This window comes from Ooceraea biroi, chromosome 13 (assembly GCF_003672135.1).
Source record: "Ooceraea biroi isolate clonal line C1 chromosome 13, Obir_v5.4, whole genome shotgun sequence".
Lineage (NCBI taxonomy): Eukaryota > Metazoa > Arthropoda > Insecta > Hymenoptera > Formicidae > Ooceraea > Ooceraea biroi.
Genome location: NC_039518.1, coordinates 1707199 through 1730636, shown reverse-complemented (window position 1 = coordinate 1730636; position 23438 = coordinate 1707199). Strand labels below are relative to the sequence as shown.

The window sequence follows — 23438 nt, the reverse complement described above, 5'->3', positions numbered from 1 at the left end:
CATGCGATATATATATTTCTTTTTATTAACATTAACGCCAATTAACGTTGCTTTCTTGTATTAGTTCTTGTCCAAAAATAAGTCTTGGCACACACAACGAATTTCAATTAGAAAATGAAATGTTATAAATATACAAACGGGTCCTGTCCATTTGTTTGAGAATCATTTAGATTAAAAATAGTATTAAATAAATATTAAATTTACAGGAAAAATAAAGAGGTTGTCCTACAATTTCCCTTGGAAACTTACATTTCGCCATTCGTTACCGTAACTGTCAGCTGCAAAGATGCAAAATACATAGCGCACGATTTTTACGTCGGGTCTCGGTAAACGAAAAATATGCAAGTGGAAAAGAGATCTGTCCCTCTGCGCAAATACACGCCTGGTCTAAACGAGGACGCCATAGGCGAGATACGAACGTAATACAATGGTTGTTTAAATAATCGGCTTGTCTAGCGAACTCGAGCGTTAATTCAATATCCAGTGGCTGCAATTTCGTGGCAAAAGTTTACGATAAATTCGTGGCGAAACAAACGAGAGAACGTGGAGATTGGAATCCGCGCCAGCCAGCCAGCGATTGTGAGCGTGTGCAGCACGGCGAATATCGTTTTTCCTCGTCAAACAATTCAAACGAACGGAGAGGAGGCTCGACGGGTGATGACACTATTTCTCGGGGTGCACGGGCCAAGATAACCCGGGGATCCAATAAGTGAGTCGAGCTCTCGGAGACTCCGAACTCCGACTCTGCCAGGGTTACCTATCGCCAGGTAATCCGACCCGTTTTTGCCAGCGTTTCTCGTTTAGCCGAGTGCTTTCGTCATAGACATCGTTATTAAAATATACCCTCCCGTTCGGCAAAGGGGAGATCAATATGGTCTCGCGGGGGTGCTGCTTGAAAAGCGCTCGAAAACGCCTAAGATTAAGGGATAACTGAGATTGACCGAGAGCTTCTCGCAAAATTGAAGTGATTTTAAATGAACGAAAACTTGGCGATCGATAGCGGCCGAGTTGCAAGCGCGGTCCAAAAATAGCAATTGTCAATTCTTCAGTAACGATCCCCGCGGCAATATTTCACTCGGAAGGATTTTAATATCGTGCTGGAAGGGCTTTCGGTTAACGTTAACGTCAATTTCAACCTTAACACAATCTTAACTGTCAAGAGTTACCACGGTATTCCACGTTGAAGCTTCACAAGTTCCGCGGCACGAGAAGGATGCCGTATAAATAACTTATCGCGAAAGGGAATCGCGGTTTTCGGATTATATCGCACCGGATCGATGATGTATCGATATATGCATGAGCATCCTTAGCAGGCTTACGTACATGGACGTGTTAGATGCGCGCGTTGCATCTTGCGTATATCCGTGTCGAACCGGAGAACAAATCCGTCGAAATTATGACGAAACGCTTTATCGATCCTGTCGCCGTCGTCCTCGTAGCCGTTGTCGCCAACCGCCATCAATGGTGATTTAACGGAGCAATATCTTACCGCGCAATATCATCCCCTCATTAAGACATTCGCATTAGCATCTTAAGCTGCTTGCGCTTTGGGAATTACCGTTTCGGGAGAAGCGTGTAATGCGCAATTTGTTCGCTGATCCCTGCGTTAAAGGACTATATTAGCGCCCTGGAGATCGCTTAACCGTTTAATCATCATTTACGAAGGTCTGCCTTTCGGCAGAACTTTGCGCGACTCATGCATAATGCGGTGATCGAACATTCTCAGCCCGAGTTGCGCCCTGGTTACAGATACCTGTCGACGGATTTGATTGGAAACTGACGATTACACGTTTTGCATGTTAAGTATATATTGAGGAACGTAATAATGTCAGATTATCGATATGATTTAAATGGCTTTTGGAGCTTCATGTTGAGCTTTATGACCGTTCCGTCGTCTTTGAGAGAGGAGCGAATAGTGCTTTTCCGAAACGAAATCTACACGGACTCGCGATGCTTTATATCGTTGTCTATGGACTTTCTTTGAAACCTCTATACGTATCGCATTGAGACTGATATTACGATACTGTGATATATAATACCATCAGGGATCGGCATCAACGATATTTTCAGTAATATTTTCAGCTTTGATTAACAATTATTTTGATAATCAGTAATCAACTTCGAGAAATTTATTATTAATTGATTAATCAGTAATCAAGATCAACAATTTCTTAATTACTCGATTAATCAGTAATCAAAATAAACAATTTTTCAATTACTCCAGTAATCAGTAATCAAAGTGAAAAATTTTTTAATTATTCGATTAATCAGTAATTATAGTATAAAATATTTTTGTTACTTGATTAATCAGCAATCAGAACGGAATAATTTTAATTACTTGATTAATCAGTAATCAGACCGAACAATTTTTCAATTATTTCATCACTCAGTAATCAGTGTCAGATGTTCCTTGATTATTTAGTTAATTTTTTTCTGGATTATTTTCTTGATTATTTAAGTAGTTATCAGCGTACATCACCAATTCCATACAGAAAAAATGAAATTAACGCAATATTTCACTATTTAAATTATTTTTTTATCAGTCATAAAAAATCCTACTTCAACTAATTTTATTAGAAAAATATTGCGTTGAATTAATTTTTTTCTGTATATAATTGCTGCTGTACGCTGATGACTTAAATAATCAAGATACTTAAATAATCAAGAAAGTAATCCAGAAAAAAATCAACTAAATAATCAAGGAACATCTGACACTGATTACTGAGTGATGAAATAATTGAAAAATTTTTCGGTCTGATTACTGATTAATCAAGTAACAAAAATATTTTATACTATAATTACTGATTAATCGAATAATTAAAAAATTTTTCACTTTGATTACTGATTACTGGAGTAATTGAAAAATTGCTTATCTTGATTACTGATTAATCAATTAATCGGGAATTATTTTTTCCTGTTAAATAAATAATTAAATACTCAAGTAATATTAATTTATTGTTAATATTTTGCCGATCCCTGAATACCATATACATATCTGTACGACTGAATAACACTATACTATCCAGTACATATACAGCGTAATATCGTGTTTTATTAAAAATCGTCCCTTTTCGTGATAGCTTATTACATGTATGAATCATGTCCACGAAATTGTTTTGCGTAATTCAACTTTCGATAAAGCTATCCAATCAGCCAATCAGCTGCGTGTCGCGTATATTAGTAAACGCGTGGTTGTTAATTAATACGAGGCAAACGTGGAGTCGTGGGTGTGCATTCGCCTTTAACACAGTTTTCCGTTTGTCGTTGCCATTACGGCGACCAAGTCGTCCGAACTAAGCCAAGCAGTCTCCACTTTGACCCTTTGTTTCTCCGCGCTCTCCGAGTCTCTCCGGCATTATGGCTCCGCGTCACGAAACGTAGCGCGTAGCGAAATAATTTAGCGATGGAAGAAAAGACCGTTTGCCATCCGCGGAAATGAGATATTTTCTCTCCGCGTCGTGCTTGCAAGCACGTCGAGGGGCGTTTGTGCTGGCACCGTGTTGTCCGAGACGCTCCACTTTTGCCTTGCCAGAAATCGTGGCGCGACGTCATCGTGCGCGAAGTCGGCGAAGTGAAAAAAATTGCGTGACACACGCAATAGACGCACGGATTTTATACGCTTTGAGCACGCTTGCTGGCCCGAAGAATTTCGGTTAATTGGAGAAGCCGTAATGGCGATCGGTCCATTATCGCTCGCAGGGCCTATTTGCGAGCTCGGTGGAGCGTACCGCGCGACGAATGGCCCGCACGCTGAATTCGGTTCTAATTATCGTCACCTCGACCTGCCGTTGGTCCAAGCCGATGGTCGTTAGCTCAGTAACTATAGTCGAAATTTCCGATTATGTTTAATCTCTATCGTCACTTTGGCCCACTTTATTCTATTATTACATTTTCCGCCGCTTCAGAAGTAGAAATTTGCATTGTCAACATTTTATATTATATTGGCTTATCCATATATATATATATCCGTCCCGGATTGTACTTTTTAATAACAAATATTTACTTATTACTCATATTTTTAGTATAAATATTAAATAAATAAAATAATAAATAATATTTATTACTACTCATATTTTTAGTATAAATAGGAAAAAATGGGACGAATGTTACGGGATGTGTTACGATACAATGAAATAAGTACCTTAAAAAGAGAGTAAATTGTATATATGTATATAATATTATATTGTATAATATCTAAATATTCAAGTTAGTCTTAGGGAAATAATACCGAAAGTGTGGATTCTCCGGAGAATTATATCTACAATGATATAAAATAATTCAGTGTGTATCTCGAGCAATACTTTCTTTACCCGAAATAGGAGAAAAAAATACTTCTTCATAACTCTTCTCACAACTTTATAACTCTTCTCATAACTGACGCTTGCAGTCTCTGTCTGGTCTTGGCAGATGAGATCTTTCTCAAGTTTTCTGGAAATATGATACAATCTCTATTATCGATATACCGAGCTCCTGTTGTTCCCTGCAATATGCCACGTGCAATCAGGCGAAACGGCTGGGTACTCCAGCGATGGCCGCTAGCGACGATTATCGACTCAACGGGAGGGCACAAGGAAGTCGAGGTTCGATGGAAACGCTCGTTAAAAATTGAAGGTAGAATAAGTACTACTCCAATTCCCGTGTACCATAGATCGACAAATACGGCGCAGGTGCACCACGGTACAAGGGTAATGCGACAAGTTTTATGCCCTTTCGATACACAATACGCGCGTATTGCCGTCGCCGTGCCTCCGTAATTCCATGCTCCACGGTCGCATAAATAGAGATAAGAATAATTTTATTAATAATAACGAAGAAACATATGCGTAACGTATTTAACAAAGACAAACGGTTATGGCGCGCAAGAGGAAATAAAATTGTTCGAATATACTTTATTCCGCTGAAATATCGTTTTACTCGCTAATGCGAGAACACCTACGGCTAAGCATCTCGGCGACTACGTGCATCCGCGCGTTATCGAACCATGTGATAAACATCGCCGGCCCGTATTATTCATAGCATTTGAATTTCTGCTTGCCAACGAGCAACGTTCCCATCGACTTTGCATCGTTCTGCTCAAAGGAGGACTTTTATCTCTCGCGGTCTCTCCGCGCGCTTAAAATCAACGACAGCAAAAATTGCGCTCGGTACCGCCTACGAGCGTCAAGCGCGTGAAAAATTCAGAAATTGCTCGACCCGCATAAATTCCATGGCCGGCGAAATGCGACGATAAAGGATGGGGTTGCGCGCGAGCGAGCGTTTTCCAATTTGCAATCACGCGATGAGGTTTCAGAAAATAGAGAAGGAATAGGGAAGGGACGTTAGAGAAAATGCTACAGTTCTCGGATGATGAGTGCATTTTACTTTGCGTAATGCAACTTCCTTCAAAGGAACTGCCACTTTCGCGTCTGATTGATCTACATTGACAGGTACTTACGGAAACACGGATACTCTCAAATCATTGTGCATTTCAAAGTCAGAATAAAAGAAAAGATATTTAAAAGAAACATAAATTTAAAACGTTGTGCACCTTTGAACTTTAGCTGAAAAGTTGTCTTATTGTTCTTTTTACGTTTCGACCAATATTTATCTGTAGATACATAGATGCATCATCGGTGCGAGTACAAACTCTATTTGGGAAATATCGATCCGAGTAAAAATTGATGGAATAAAATTTAAATGAGAACAGAATGTGTTCCATTCGTCCCGTGATTCATATTTGATTCAATAATAAATAAATTTCCGGTACGAAATTTGTAATTGATGATCAGAGTTCGGAGTTATGGAAAAAGAAATAAGGGGAAAATAAATAAAATGGAGAAATTTCGTGAAAGCGCGACGTGTGTACAAGTAGACTCTAGAAAAACGTAACAAGCATAATCCAGCGCTTGATGCTGGCATCAACGCACGGAGCCATAAGTCATCTATCATCCTAATAATTCGGACTAATACATCAAAATGAACGAGGACAAGCGCGGCAGATCGATGAGGCTTAATGATTCAGCATAAAAACTTTCTCGCCGGAGAGCTCGCACGCAAAAGCCGTAACGCGTACTCGAGCGAGTCGATGGCGAGGGCCTCCATACATACTCTAGTTACCTGGTGGACGAATCTGGTATCGACGGCAACTAAATGTTTCGCTCGATCTCGGGTGACGCGCGCGCGCGCGCTATTTCCACACGAAGGGAGAAAAAGGAAGAACGACAAAAGAGACAGAACACAATGAAACTGAAAAGTACGCGTTACGTGGAAGCGGCGTTTAGTTGACCTGAATTCAGGTGGGGCGAATCAATATCCTGCCTGCCTGCCTGCCAGCTTGCCTGTCGGCCTGCCTGGCGCACGCTACAAGGCTGGCTGGCTCCCTGCGTGCTTCTCTGTCCGTTTCGCAGTTACCGTAGCAACCAGACTCCTTCCTTTATTAAAATATGACCCACGTCGTTTCCCACCCGTACACCACACGGTATACCGTGTCGTACACGTACAAGTGTGTCCAACCGAGACTATCGCTCGTCGTCTTGGACGTGAAACCCCGATTGGTCGCTGATCGAAACACCCTCGCGATCAAACGGCTGGCGATTGGCTCGTCCGACGATGCCGATACATGTGGGCCAAAATGTAACAGCCTTCCGTGAGGCTCCAAGGTTGGGACCTTGATACGGGGTCCAGTCACGGGAGTCCGATGAACCTGAAGTCACGCGAGCTCTAGGCACGCTCCAGGACAACGTTCACGTTTCGCCACGTTGGTGAAAATGGTCTGAAATTCGCGTTACGTGAATATCGAATTGATGATACGTCCAAATCATTCGTCAGGTGATACGTTTATGCTCGCAAGGTGATCATAATGTTACCACATCGCTCTTTTTACATTTGTGCCTGTGCACGTGACTCCATCGGAACGATCGCGTGACATTGGACCATTTTGTACCAAGTTTGTAAGGAAACCGATATTCGTCCGATCCGTGCGAGGATATTTTAATAATACCTTCGACGACGTGAATGTTTCAAGAGACAGCAGCCAATTAGAAACCACCCTCGTGGATTATTAACGTTTCGGGGTGAAGCAGTGATGAAGTATTAATTAAATGATGGAGCCAATTTTATTACGTGAAATCGTTAAGGATGATGATTAAACAATGATGGTACAATAAATGTCGTAAGGTTTGCTGAACATTTCCACCTATACGCGCCAACATCTGATCTGATTCCAATTTTGCGAATGATGTCGCGATCATCCTCCCTCATCTTTATTTACCGTCATCATTCTCGCTGTTTCGAGCAACGAGGTAGCCACCGAGTTTTAAAGCGACTGGCTATAAACTGAGTTTAATGGTCACTGCTAATGCGGCACTGGTTTTTGTTTACGCGACGATATAACCGCTTCATCGACTCCGTCGCTCTTTCATCGCGAATTGTCGGCGACCAGGCGACGACGATATTTGGCTGCTGCCGATGAACCGAATAAACATCCAGGTCAACACACACACGTTACAGCCTCGAGAGATCGTTTGGACTTGACGAGGCCGCGATTATACGTACTTTAAATTCGCTACCAGCCGAAGGCCTATTTATACCACGGTAACGAGCTCTTGTGTATTTGCGTTGTACGTGGGGAGGAGGTTGCGATCCTTCGAAACGGAGCTCGTGGGATTTGTTTCCGAGGAAACGCGCAACGCTCGTCGGAGATACGCGAATTTATACAGTCGAATGGCGCGATGGGATAACTTGTGCGTCAGATGACTCACTTTGCCGTGCATCTGCTGGAACGAAACGAACGGCAAGATACATTCGGAATAATAGAAATGTATATGTGTGTGTGATGGTACAAACGGGAAGGAAATGATATTTATTCTACACGAATAAATAAATCGAGAAAATCTAGAAGAAGAATCTTTTACGCGGACCTAGAGTCCCTTTTTCCTGAAAAATAACTTTACAAATTTGCCAGATATGTGCATTTAATGCGTCTGATCTCAACGGAGCTCGTTATACATGATCTTTGCCTGCATTTGTTATAAACATTACCAATATCAAGAGAATATGTACTTCAGGGATACATAATAAACCAAAATGTATTCACGCTCTCTCTCTCTTTTTAAGAACTTTAATTTATTAACTGAAGCATTGTTGGAAGTATTGTTGTACACGTAATTGCCATTTGCATTAATACTTTTCGTGTTTTGTATTAATATTTTAATGTGTTTTCTGTCTTTAAGCTTGTTTAAGCTCAAATCTATTATAGACATGTATTTGTTAAGTGATACATTAGCTTCTTCAACAGTTGACACTCGTGTAGAATTCTCTATTTCTGTTTTAATTAATTTACGGCTTTGGTGTCTGGTTATAAAAACCAGCGACTTTCCAGAAGATATAAAATAATTTCCGATATAAAACGGAATAAGAAGAAAATAAATCACGTCTGATAAGAGTTGTTCGTGCAATTGGCCGCATTCTGAGGTACCTCCCTCCTAATTCGAAGGGATACTTGCCCTAATCTGATTTTATTGGTGTCTTATGCCCGAGGCGAGGGTTCACGATGAAGTTCACGATGAAATGACAGTCCGGAGATTGAGGTCGATAGGTGAGATAGGACAGCAAGTGACAAAGACCGATAGCTTTGAGTTCAGTAGAGTAATAGGCCTCATCGTGATCTCCCTTAGCCTCTGCCGACTGCTATTTCCAACTGCTAATTAATCTTCATCCCTATCGCACGATAGAGCACGACGAGCCATCGAAAAAGGTAGGGTGATCGGGAAGGTCAGGCTGTGACGAATTATTTAGTGGACACGTTTGTACAAAGATGCAGGTAACGAGAACAAGTGGCTTTAATTAATCTTACGTCAGGCACACAGAACGCAGCTACCTGACGTGATACATTAACTGAGAGGGTCCAAAAGTTCTTTATACTTTATGCGGGTCGACCCTCCCTGTACCGTTAATAACAGATTCCTCGAGTAAACTAGACAAGAATTCTCATAACGAAATGATGGGAGCCCGTGTATTGCTAAAAATATTGGGTTGGCCAAAAAGTAATTGCGATTTTTTTATATAAATAAAAGGCGAATTTTTCATGGGAAACAAAAACTTTATTAAACAATGTATTGTCCATTTTGTTTGATTATCTTTTGCCATTTTTCAGGCAACTTCATGATTCCGCGCTCAAAAAAGTTCTTATCTTTTTCAGCAAAAAACAATTCCAACAACGATTTCATATCCCCGTCAGCAGTAAAGGTTTTACCATTCAAGGCGTTTTGCAAAGAACGAAACAAATGGTAATCTGATGGTGCCAGGTCTGGCGAATATGGTGGATGTGGTAACACGTCCTATCCAAGCTGCAACAATTTTTCACGAGTGACCAAACTTGTACGTGGTCTAGCGTTATCATGGTGAAACACAACACCTTTGCGATTCACCAATTCTCGACGTTTCTGTTCGATGGCATCATTTAATTTATCCAGTTGACGACAGTATACGTCTGAATTAATGGTTTGATTCCTTGCAAGCAGCTCAAAATACACAGTCCCACCAGACTGACAGCATAATCTTTCTTTGGTGAATATCTGCTTTTCAAGTGCTTTCAGCAGGTTCATCACGCTTGCTCCACCATCTTTTTCGTTTGACGTTGTTGTAGACGATCGATTTTTCGTCGCCTGTTATCATACGTTTCAAAAATCGATCATTTTCCTCACGTTTCAAAAGAGAATCGCAGATGTCAATACGCTTAGTGAGATGAATTTCTTTGAGCTCATGTGGTACCCAAATATCGAGCTTACTAATGTATCCAAGTCGTTTTGAATGGTTTTCAACACTCGATTTCGATATGTTAAGATTTTCAGCAATCTCTCGTGTCGTTAAACGCCGATTCGAATCGATCAGTGCCTTTATTTTGCCATCGTCAATTTCGATTGGCCTTCCTGAGCGTGGTGCATCTTTCACATTAAAATCTGCAGATCGAAATTTAGTAAACCAATTTTGACACTGCCGCAGTTTTAAAGCATCTTCGCCATATACATGACATAACTTTTTATGAGCTTGCACAGCGTTTTTCCCTTTTCGGAAGTAATAAAACAAAATATGAGGAAAATGTTCTTTTTGATTTTCCATTTTGAAATCGACGGCAAAGAAACAATTGTTAACGAAATCGTGTACTTTCTTTTTGTAAAACAAGCTTGAACTGTGAGTTGTTAACCTACATAATGAATTTGCGGTTTAGAATGAAGTTAGTTACATTTCAAGACATGTATGTCCATCTATTGGAAAAAAACGCAATTACTTTTTGGCCAACCCAATAAATGATCTTTTTTTCTGAGGTAAGCCTCAGGAGGACAAATTGATAGGAAAACTTTATATTCTTCGTATAATTTTTGTTAAATAAACTTTAGCTGTAAACTAAAGGAATTTTAATGCGAGTTTAGTTTCCAAGTATTTAATATGGATCATGAAAAAATTGTGGCACGTAGTTAATCACTTACGCATCTCGATATTGATATTTCCCAAAGTAATGATTAATAATTAATTAATATATTAATTTGGGAAGTTAAATTATTATATATGTTACTATTAATTATGTCTATTATTATGTTACTATGTTATCAATTATGCTATGCTATTATGTTATCTTTTGCATCATCAACATGGACTTGAGCCATCTTCTTCCGCTCGACAGCTATTAAACTTCCGCCAAGCGGAGATACGTAATACGCTAACTCGCGTACAAGTTCGAGGTTGCCAACACCGCAAGTTACATATGCGATTATACTTGCATGTCGTGTACACGGGTAATTTAAATTGTCGGCCAGCCGAGCTAATTTTTCAGCTTTTACATTGCGCGGTCGTCGCGACGCGTCGGATGGAACTGCGCGACAACTATTGCCGCGGATACTATCGCGGCGACCTAGCAATCCAGCAATTGGACCACGTGAGGCGCCTGAAGAAGAATCACAGAGATAAAAGGCGTACTCACCCGTCTGCACGAGCTTGAGCGCGACGCCATTGTGCTGCTTAAGCGACTCGTTGAGACTCGGCTGCGTGAGATCCTTGAGGGGATGATTGGCGGCTTCTTCGGAGCCGGAAGCACGATTATTTTGCATAGTCCCGGCGTGCTGCTCCTCGCAACGTCGTCCTTCTCTCTTACCGATGCCGTTGATGCCGGCGTTGCGCACGGTTTGCCTCCTGCTGGCCGCTGTCTGACCAGTCTCTCGCTTTTTCTCCTTCTTGCGTTTACGCGCGTCGTTCGTAGAGATAATTCGCTGCTGCTGCTGATAATATTGCTGATCTTCCGTCTCCTCGTAGTCGGCGTTTATCGTCGCGTCGACAGTCAATGACTCTCGAATCGGGTTCTCATAGATACGCAGAAGTTCGTCCGCCGGATAGAAGACGTACATGCCCAGAAATTGGCGTCGCTATCGTTGCCCTCGTCGCCGTGATGATGATCGCAGTGGTGGCCGCAGGTGTTGCTGATAATGTCGCGGATTCCGTTGCTTCCACTGCTGCTGCAACCGCTGCCGCCGCACTTCTCGAATCCGCGCGAGCCAACATCGCTGTCCAGCGATACATCCTCGTTGCTGCGTGCGGGTTCGGTATCGATGTCGACCGCCGTCAGGGGACGCATGATTTCTTCTTTTCCAGTCAGCTAAGCGTTGCGACTCCCCATGCGACTTGCCGCTGGGTACCGCGCGACGTGACGTTCCTTCCTCTTCTTCGTCGGCACTATCGTCCTCTTTCTTCGTGGTCTTTTGCCCTATTAATGCGTCACCTCCTTCCCTTAATGCACTGCGCACGACTAAGAATAATTGCTTTTTCACAATGTCAATAACGTTTACTCGAAAGAAATCGAGTTCGAGTCAATCTTTTATTCCTCCATTTCTCGCGTAATGATGAAGAAAGAACGAGTCATAAATTTGTCTTTTGAATCTTCTTTCTTCTCACGATTGACTGAATCGTTTATTCTTATCAGGTGCTCCATTCTCACAGCTATGCTTCATGGGTTCTTGATGAGCTTCGCAATTCGGCAAGACTTACGTCGTCGGTGGTGCTCGAAATCTCTCGGACTGAAACAGAAAGAATTCTGATGATGAGAGATTATAATTTGATATTTGAGGAAGAGTAAATATACAGGGTGGCCCATTTTAATTTATACAGTCGATTTTTTAAAAAACTAAAAGAGATACGAAAAAATGTTTCAGACAGACATGTCACGATTTCGAGGGGGACATAAGATGATACCATTGGTTTGACCTTGAATAGTCGTTTGAAGGTCACACGAAGATCACCTTCAATTTCTTAAATTGAAACCCCAACTTTTTATTGCAGATTCTTATTCTCCATCGAAAAGTAAGTAACTTTTGTCTGAAACATTTTTCCGAAAAATGTCATCTTATGTCCTTAAAATGATCTTCAAGATGAGTTTTGAGGACATTTTAAGGACATGAGATGACATTTTTCGGAAAAATGTTTCAGACAAAAGTTGCATGTTTTCTCGCGTAGAATCCGAATCCGTAATAAAAAATACCATGTCTCATTAAAAAAACATTTCAGACCGGAAGTTAGAATTTCGATAAACAATGACCCGTCTAGTTGTATCCACATTCTCTGTCGTGTATGGAGATCAACGTTCGAACAGTGTATTGTCGAATACCGATTTACGTAATCACGTTTGACATTGTCGATATTCGACAATACACTGTTCGAACGTTGATCTCCATACACGACAGAGAATGTGGATACAACTAGACGGGTCATTGTTTATCGCAATTCTAACTTCCGGTCTGAAATGTTTTTTTAATGAGACATGGTATTTTTTATTACGGATTCGGATTCTACGCGAGAAAACATGCAACTTTTGTCTGAAACATTTTTCAGAAAAATGTCATCTTATGTCCTTAAAATGTCCTCAAAACTCATCTTGAAGATCATTTTAAGGACATAAGATGACATTTTTCGGAAAACTGTTTCAGACAAAAGTTACTTACTTTTCGATGGAGAATAAGAATCTGCAATAAAAAGTTGGGGTTTCAATTTAAGAAATTGAGGGTGATCTTCGCGTGACCTTCAAACGACTATTCAAGGTCAAACCAATGGTATCATCTTATGTCCCCCCGAAATCGTGACATGTTTGTCTGAAACATTTTTTCGTATCTCTTTTAGTGTTTTAAAAAATCGACTGTATAAATTAAAACGGGCCACCCTGTATATATAATACATATATATTAGGATTGTGATTTAGTTTTGAGGGTTTTGCAACAGATGGCTGTAGTGTCAGTTTGTTCCAATAGCTGTTTCCGATAACTGTTCTTTCTTACGGTGTTGACATTATCCATGACATTTAGTAGCATTATAGCAAGTGGAAACTTATGGTGATTCTGCCCCATCAATTAAGACGTGTGAATACTGGTTTAGACGCTTTAAAAGTGGTCATACTGATGTGAAGGACAAAGAACGCTCGGGACAACCAAGAAAGCTTGAAAATGCAGATTTGCAAGCATTATTCGACGAAAATCCAACACGATCCACTTCAGAACTTGCCAGAGCATTAAATGTTGATCGTACAACAGTTACCAAACATTTACATAAAATGGGAAAAATTCAGAAGGAAGGGAAATGGGTTCGACATCAATTATCGGAAAGTGCCATTGCGAACCGGTTGAACATTTGCATTTCGTTGATCGGCAGGCAAAAAAAGAAGAGTCTTTCGTCTCGGATTGTTACTGGGGATGAAAAGTGGATCTATTTTGATAATCCGAAACGCAGAAAATCATGGGTGGATCCAGGCGAACCATCAACATCCACTCCGAGACGCAATATTCACGGTTCAAAAGTAATAGTGTACTATGAGCTGTTAAATCCGCACGAGACTGTCACGACTGATCGTTATCGACACCAATTGTACAAGTTGAAGCAAGCATTGGACGAAAAACGACCACCAATTGCGAGCAAACGACGGAAAGTGATTCTTCTTCGTGACAACGCTCGACCTCACGTTGCGTTATCAGTGAAAGAAACACTATTAGAGCTTGAATGGCAAATCTTCCCCGGACATTGCTCCATGGGATTATTATTTGTTCCGGTCGATGCAACACGCTTTAGAGGATACACGCTTTGATAATTTGGAAGAAGTGCGAAAATTCGTCGACGAATGGATCAACTGAAAAGAAGAGTGATTTTATTGTGGTGGAATCCATCTCTTGCCAGAAAGATGGGAAAAAGTTATAGAAAAGGAAGGAAAATATTTTGATTAAGGTATTCATTCATTATCATATTTAAATACATGCGTTTTGAGCAAAAAAAACCCTTAAAACTAAATCACACCCCTAATATATTCCCTATTTCATAACTACCATCTCGAAATATATTTCCGCACAGATCAAAGAGATCAAAGAGCACGTTCTTTTATAAGGCGTTTTATATGGCCCCTTTTATACGGTATAAATCGTCGACAATGCACAGATGTTATGAACCGTGTTCATAGCTTGACCTTTCAGATGCACTAAAAGTGATAGCAGCGGAACGTAATACGCGCATAGTATTCCTGCGTTTATTTGCCTTTGTGTGCGTGCGCGATCGAGACTGACAAGAGACGGGCTGCACAAGGGCTGCACTCCCGCGAATTCTTTTTCGCTTCGCGAGCTCCGGATCGCGTCCCTGAGATTTCCAAGTGTTGCACAAAGTATCTCGCACGGTTCACAGATTATCGCATGCAGCATAAATCGCGCGGAAGTTTACGTACAGTTTTCGTCGTGGGAACCGCCGCACGTGCCCCTGCTAAAGAAACATATCAATCAATCGAGATAACACTCGGAAAACCATCCCGGTAGTCACGTACCGGATAACTCGGTCCGCCCCGTGGAAATACGTATACACGGCATGGCTAATACATTTACTTGCGGATCGTGTAAAACTACGCGGTGGTACTTCCGGTATAATTCAATAATTTACAGGATACTCCAACTTCTTGCGATCAGTAAAAAATAGTTTTGTTTCTGCTTCAGTTTGATTGCTATTATCCGGTAAATGGAGACATAGTTCGATTATTTATAGCCTCGCTCTTTCGGATAGATATATCCAAAGCTTAGGTTGGTAGATTTTAATTCTGTCGATCATCGCGCAATGAACGGGAGGACACATGCGAGAGGATGGACAATTATAATTTCGATATAATGGACGGTCGCGTTAATGACATTTTAAAATCACTTCTGGGGCGCTGTAGCAATTGACATGTATCTCCACTTTTTCGAGGACCGCACGTGTACCGTGAAGTGTAACGGTAATTATATTTTTGTATCATAATGCACAGCTCGCGCTTAAGCGCTCTCTAAATTTTTCGACCGTTAAAAGCATGGAAATCCTGTTATGGGAGTAATGGGATTCTTTGCTGCTACGAGTTGCCGGCTCGAGTTGCCAAAAGTGCCTTTTGTTACGGAAGAAGTTGCTCGAACAAAACACTCGAGATACTAAAGTTGCATGTTACGAGTGTTACTTTACCTTGGGTGTCTAATGAAAATGTATGTTCAATTTTTTTGCTCACATTTCTCAAGTTGTTCAGTGACCAACAAAGTGCTACCAGCCACTGAATAAAGTATCTCGCCTCCGCTGGATCTTAATTCTTAATACGAAGTTTTGCCTTGGAAGTTTGCTAAAAAGATCCGCACGGACTTTCCGGTCAATCTACATTCTTTCGCAAAATCGTCATCTGAATTTCGATACGTTCACAAAATATCGGCAAAACCGATATTATTCCATCGACCATCGACCGTAACTTGAAGTTAGGAACAAAATAGAAAAGGGTTTACGTGTGACCGTTCACGTGCTCGGTTTCGTTTACGAACTATTCTTCGTTTCTAAAGATACCGAATCGATCTTGTCGTCTGTCAATCGCGCGTTACTGTCCTCGAAATGGTTGTTCACGATCGAAGGAGTTCTCGTGCTGCTAGTCGTCACGCCTCGCGGAATCTCAACGTCCAATTTCCGGATGTATTAAAATTAATTCGTTAATTCTTAATACGAAGTTTTGCCTTGGAATTTTGCTAAAAAGATCCGCACGGACTTTCCGGTCAATCTACATTCTTTCGCAAAATCGTCATCTGAATTTCGATACGTTCACAAAATATCGGCAAAACCGATATTATTCCATCGACCATCGACCGTAACTTGAAGTTAGGAACAAAATAGAAAAGGGTTTACGTGTGACCGTTCACGTGCTCGGTTTCGTTTACGAACTATTCTTCGTTTCTAAAGATACCGAATCGATCTTGTCGTCTGTCAATCGCGCGTTACTGTCCTCGAAATGGTTGTTCACGATCGAAGGAGTTCTCGTGCTGCGAGTCGTCACGCCTCGCGGAATCACAACGTCCAATTTCCGGATGTATTAAAATTAATTCGTTAATTCTTAATACGAAGTTTTGCCTTGGAATTTTGCTAAAAAGATCCGCACGGACTTTCCGGTCAATCTACATTCTTTCGCAAAATCGTCATCTGAATTTCGATACGTTCACAAAATATCGGCAAAACCGATATTATTCCATCGACCATCGACCGTAACTTGAAGTTAGGAACAAAATAGAAAAGGGTTTACGTGTGACCGTTCACGTGCTCGGTTTCGTTTACGAACTATTCTTCGTTTCTAAAGATACCGAATCGATCTTGTCGTCTGTCAATCGCGCGTTACTGTCCTCGAAATGGTTGTTCACGATCGAAGGAGTTCTCGTGCTGCTAGTCGTCACGCCTCGCGGAATCTCAACGTCCAATTTCCGGATGTATTAAAATTAATTCGTTAATTCTTAATACGAAGTTTTGCCTTGGAAGTTTGCTAAAAAGATCCGCACGGACTTTCCGGTCAATCTAAAGTCTTTCGCAAAATCTTCATCTGAATTTCCACAAAATATCGTCAAAGCTATTATTCCGACCATCAAGGCATGACTGTAACTCGAAGTTAGGAATGAAACAGAAAAGGTTTACGTGTGACCTTTCACGTGATCGTTTTCGTTTGCAAACTATTCTTCGTTTCTAAAGATACCAAATCGATCTTGTCATCTGTCAATCGCACGTTACTTTCCTCGAAATGGTTGTTCACGATCGAAGGAGTTCTCAAGCTGCGACTCGTCACGCCTCGCGGAATCGCATTTTCCAATTTTCGGCTGTAAATTAATTCGTTAAAATTCTTAATTCTGAAAGTTTTGCTAAAAAGATCCGCATGGACTTTCCGGTCAATCTAAAGTCTTTCACAATCTGAATTTCCATGCATTCGCAAAATGAGGTGAAAATATCGCCGGGTCTATTGTTCCGACCAGCAGGGCATGACTGTGGCATCGAGGGTGAAACAAAAAGGGTTTATGTACGGTTTACCGGATGTAAACGTCATTGATCGCCGTGAAAGCACGATCGAAGCAACAGCTAGTTTCGCGAGTTTCCATTGCGTGATGCAGGGGGACAGTTTGGACGCATCGGATTCACGAACTCGGTGTCGTAATTACTAGGTCGAGTGGAGTGTGAAACGATGTATACGTACAGGAAGCAGCGTCCCGACCCTTCCTGTGGAATTGGAATGCTGCCAGAGTGTGTGCCGGCAGTTTCAATGGTCATCTTTCGCTGTTACGTTTCGGGGCTTTCAAAACGGCTTTCAATCCTCGGCCTTTCAGAACAGCCGCGCCCCGCGGCGCGGGGTTGCTCTTTCTCCCTCGCATTAATTCTTAAACCCTCCGCTTCGCGAGTACAAACTCACGTCGTCGATTTTTTCTCTCACAAAAGCGTTAAAAAGCGTTAGTTTCATGTGTCATCAATAGCGACAGAAATTTTCCCTCGCGTCTGGCGCAATGCTCACATGTATAGAACATAATGATACATCTTTCACGGTGCAATTAATATTTTAAATTACATTTCATGCACGTACATTACGTGCAGTGTGCTTTACAACGCTATCATGACATTTAAGCGGTATTTCCCGCATGACGTTGTATTTTCTATTTAATTATAAATAAATGCTCCGCCACGAGTGTTCTCTCTTAATTACTTGCGCTTGCCATGTCCTAACTGAAAGCCGCGCCGGTTTGAATAGAGTCGGCATTTGCGGAGCGCGGAGAACGGAACGGTAGAGATCAAGTTTTCTCGCTTTTACAGTTTCTTTTATCGGGGCACGAAGCGGAGCGAGGCTTGCAGCCGATAACTACCGTCGCGTACCCAATTAATTGAACATCATCTTCGGTTGGCACCTCGTTTCGCTTCTGACTCCACTCGGGATTTCCAATAATTCCGATATCTCGAGAGGAAATCCGATTAGACTCGCCGGGTGTTCTTTGCGGACTTAGGGTACAACGGCCGCTTCGTACGTGCACATTTCTGTGATATCAAGCGATAGAAAATCGAACGCGATCTCCCCGTGAAAGGAACGGAAAAGAGGTGACAGAGAGAGGAGGAGAGAGAAAGCACGCGCGCGCGCGAGATCGGCAAAAATATCCCCTGCTAGCGTCTAAAATAAAATGTGCGCTTGACGAAGAGACGGATCTGAGACGCGCGTCGCGTGTGCAGGGAGTAAATTTTTTATTACTTTTTATTGCCCGCGGCGACATGCGCGAGCACTCTCTGATTTATTTATGCGTTAATTTTATTTCCGCGCGGGAGAGAAATATTTCTCTCCGCAATATCTCTGCGTCCATCGACGAGAGTGAAAATGGACGTTCGGGACGCCGGCGATCTGCGGTCCGAGTTTGATGAAATATCGGAGATTCGTGCTGCCTCATGCCACCGGACGGTCGGTCGGCACGATGGGATTATCGCGGCAATAATCCCATGATTTTCCATGTGTGTTGGATCGCTGCGCGCGGTTTTGCGGCCGGTCATCGCGGCCGGCACCCGTTCTTGTCAGTGACCGACGGCTAAGAAAAGCCTTGGGTTTCGTGCGGCCGCCTGATGCATACCGGGTGGCGTAATATTCCTGCGACACATTGCGGGACTTGACTTGGTCATAAAGCCGAGCGCGTGCACGGATTTGCTTCCAGCGGAGAATTCGCTTCTGGACGGAACGGCGAGATTTATAGCGGCTCGGGTGTATCGTCGATAAACAAACGGGCAGCAGTATCGTTGCCACGGGAAAATAATCGATCTGGAGCTCGGCCATCGGAAGAGCCAAACGACGACGTAAAGCCAGTAATGATAAGTCATACGTTTTATGGGGCGTTTCATTGTGTACACATTGCGCCGTGTGTTGGCAGGAGGCAAGATAAACCGTATTACTTTTCAGTGGAATCTCATTTCTAGCAAATTTGTAGCGAACGTAACTCTCGAGGGAGGGTTCCGGATGCGCCCAGAATAAAACGAACGGAGCAGGTTGGATCAAATGGGTGCAGTCTCAATTGGGACTAATGAACAGACGTTGCTGATGAATGGCTTCGTATTTGTCGGGGGCAGGCTAATATTACAAATGTACGAAGAATAGAAGAAATACCAAATTACGTTGTATACACCTCGTTTCTCGGACTCAAGTGGAGGGTGATGCGTTACACTTTTACGACCAGCCAAGTCAGACACGACTCTCGAAGGCTTCATGGCTCGGATACTCCACCACGAACAGAGAACTTTTAAAAGAAAAGGAAAAATGTTACGGAGTAGTGCGCAGCGCACGTGATTCGATTCGCTTTTTGCTGCTACTTGGCCTAGTAAGAGAGACGCCTGTTCCAAAAAGCGACTTTACATTGTAGCGAAATTCTGCGAGTCTCTTGAGAGACCCGACTCGAAATATTCTCTTGGAATTATTCTCGTCTCCGCCTCGGCGCGAAAGAGAGAGGCAGAAGAGGAGAGAGACCCGCTTCCGATATGCATGAAATTACCGTAACCGACTGGCGAAGCCTTTAAGCGCAAGGAAGGAGGCGGAAATGTTGCCGTCGTCGTCAAAAGTGTGTCGGACTGAATTACGCGCTCGACGGTGAACTTTCCGTGTTGCGAGCTCGAAGATTCCAAATCGCCAAGTTCTGGTTGAGGCGCTGAGCTCGCACAGAATCGGCATTGTAAATGAAAGCGCATCATCAGTCGCGAGTGCATTCATTCACCGACGCTGAAAGGAAAAGGTGCTCGTTTTATTAACCCCTTGCCTTATAATAACGAGTGACACTCCCGCTACAGATTACAGACCAAAAAAGACGAGTTTGTATTCATATCGTTATGCGAGTGTGACGTGATTGCTATGTGAATATCTTGAATCTTCACTCATTTTCTTTGAATTTTAAAATGATAAAATTACTTAATTTCTTTTTTTGTAAAAATAAGTGTATTGAAGCTGATCAATTAACATAGATAAGCAAAATGGCAAACGTTTATCCAAATACGCAAATTAAGTAGTATCAACTTTGGCTCACGTAAGGGCGGGAAAAATCGTTAAGGCAAGGGGTTAAATATACTACACATTCTTATCACACTGATCGACTCTATAAAATTTTTGTAACTGCGCGATTCCATATTTTTACGATAAACAGTTTCCAGTGCTTGCATTCACGATAAGCGTCCTCAAAAACAAAGGTTCGTCTAGCGACATAAAAGTATTTATATATACATGTAGTAGTGTTAGTAGTCTAGTCTCGGGTGTTTCTCTGTAGCCAGACGAAGGGTAAAGGCCGCGGGCGTCTCTTTGCAATGGTAATTTCTGCCATCATTTGCAATTACAAGCGGCGGGCATGCCAAGAATGTCAGCCGCTTCTACACGGTGACCCTACATCACGTATTTCAGTCACATATCACGAATATCGACGTTAACTCCTTGGACGTTGTTTACCGAGACAGTCTCAAGGTATCGGATATCGGGCACGAACCTGCACGGCATGCACATTGTAAACAGGGTTTCTTGTTAATCGAGAAAAGAAAAAAAAGCGGAATCTGCAAATAGACGCTCGAATTATTATATCTATTAGGAGTGTGATTTAGTTTTGAGGGTTTTGCAACAGATGGCTGTAGTGTCAGTTTGTTCCAATAGCTGTTTCCGATAACTGTTCTTTCTTACGGTGTTGACATTATCCATCACATTTAGTAGCATTATAGCAAGTGGAAACTTATGGTAATTCTGCCCCATCAATTAAGACGTGTGAATACTGGTTTAGACGCTTTAAAAGTGGTGATACTGATGTAAAGGACAAAGAACGCTTGAAAATGCAGATTTGCGAGCATTATTGGACGAAAATCCAACACAATCCACTTCAGAACTTGCCAGAGCATTAAATGTTGATCGTACAACAGTTACCAAACATTTACATGAAATGGGAAAAATTCAGAAAGAAGGGAAATGGGTTCGACATCAATTATCGGAAAGTGCCACGTTTGAACATTTGCATTTCGTTGATCGCCAGGCAAAAAAAGAAGAGTCTTTTGTCTCGGATTGTTACTGGGGATGAAAAGTGATCTATTTTGATAATCCCAAATGCAGAAAATCATGGGTGGATCCAGGCGAACCATCAACATCCACTCCGAGACGCAATATTCACGGTTCAAAAGTAATGCTCTGTATTTGGTGGGATAGTGTACTATGAGCTGTTAAATCCGCACGAGACTGTCACGGCTGATCGTTATCGACACCAATTGTACAAGTTGAAGCAAGCATTGGACGAAAAACGACCACCAATTGCGAGTAAACGACGGAAAGTGATTCTTCTTCGTGACAACGCTCGACCTCACGTTGCGTTATCAGTGAAACAAACACTATTAGAGCTTGAATGGCAAGTCTTCTCCGGACATTGCTCCATGCGATTATTATTTGTTCCGGTCGATGCAACACGCTTTAGAGGATACACACTTTGATAATTTGGAAGAAGTGCGAAAATTCGTCGACGAATGGATCAACTGAAAAGAAGAGTGATTTTATCGTGGTGGAATCCATCTCTTGCCAGAAAGATGGGAAAAAGTTATAGAAAACGAAGGAAAATATTTTGATTAAGGTATTCATTCATTATCATATTTAAATACATGCGTTTTTGAGCAAAAAAACCCTCAAAACTAAATCACACCCCTAATATAATACATTCCTTATTTGCGATATGGCTTACATTAATATCGTTATGCGAATTGAAAGAGAATCGTATTCGAAAAATGAAGGCAAATTAGCAAATGAAATGTCACGTATTACCCCGTGAGAATAATTTTCTCTGATGTCGTACGAACGCACGAGGGGAGACGGCTACCCCTAGACGGACGTAGGCGTTTGATGAGAATTTCTTACGTACAGACATGTGCAGAATCCACCTATTTACCTTTTCTTTATTATCGTTTTTCTGAAAATTTCATTTCACCCGGTAATTCAGCATGCAAATTTGCAGACCGCAAGGTAAAGCCCTTCTGTTATTCTCTCGATTCGGGTTTTCAGCGATGGGAGGGACGGTCTCGAGCGGGGAGCTCGTAAGCCGAGGGGATGGCGATCCGGAAATAAAATGATCCTCTTAGAGTGACGCACGTAACGATCCACGCGTATCCGAGCATCTTGATGGATCTGACGCAGTTGATCGCGATAGAGCGAGCAGGCTGCTTCGGCCGATCGCTGGCAAGAATAAACTTGGAAAAAGCGCGAGCGTGCGTGCGTGCGTGCGTTCGCCAGAACGCCAGAAAGAAACGCGGTTGGAACAAAGTCAGGGAAATATGAAAAGGTCATCAGCTCTCTCTATCTTTCTCTCAATTTCTGTCTCGCCTGCCTCGCGTACCTGCCTGTCCGCGTCGCGCGCGGTAACGTCCAATTTGTTTCACATCATGCATTTGCATCACGAGGTGCGCTCGTCTCTCCACGACTGAATTACCAGCTGCCTGGCCAACTATCAGGCAACACGCAGAACGAGATCTCTTCCTCGTGTACTGATGGAGGCGTCAACTTCGTCATATCGCGCATAAATTCAACATTAAGCTCCCTATTCGGTCCTGCCTTTCAGCAACCTATGCGCGCTGCAAATCATCCTCGAAAAGTCGATTATTTAAATTGTGGATCGTTGCATCGCGCAGCGCTCACTGCACGTTTTCATCCGCGTCTGATTATTTGTCAAGTTTTAATCAATTCTCCGTTCAAGTTTTGTCATCGCGCGCAGTAAGGTAAAATATACAGGAGTAATACGTATTCCCGATTAAATTTAAAACAAATATTATTTTGATTTGAAAGTGACACCCGCACATTACGAAGGCGCACAATTAATTTTCCAAGAGAGAGAAGGAGGGAGGAGGGAGGGAGAGGAGCAATTTGCGTCACCAATATTAATTAAAATGAAAATACAAATTTTACTGCTAATTAAAAAGCACTTGGCTATTAAAATTGTCATAAATGTATCGTTCTATATGTACAATGCATGTTACCCCTCGCTTTAAAGCCAAGGCATAAACGCGGCACACGGTTCATCCTCGAGATGGTGCACGTTGCAGGTACGGAAGCACTTTCACAAGAGAGCAAGAGTAGAACTTCGCAGATGGACTTGCGGAAGGGTAGGTCTCTCTCTCTC

The 23438-nt window shown here is 42.1% G+C and overlaps 1 protein-coding gene across 4 annotated transcripts in view; it reads right to left on the bottom strand.

Annotated features, from left to right (window-relative positions):
* The window catches only part of LOC105283928, an 80087-nt gene that overhangs the window by 25741 nt on the left and 30908 nt on the right, over positions 1 to 23438 (bottom strand). For all 4 annotated transcript variants that reach the window (XM_011347059.3, XM_011347061.3, XM_011347064.3 and 1 more), the window contains exon 2: positions 10958 to 12044. In XM_011347059.3, the coding sequence (XP_011345361.1) occupies positions 10958 to 11378 (421 nt within the window). In that variant the 5' untranslated portion in view covers positions 11379 to 12044. The remainder of the gene's footprint in view (positions 1 to 10957; positions 12045 to 23438) is intronic.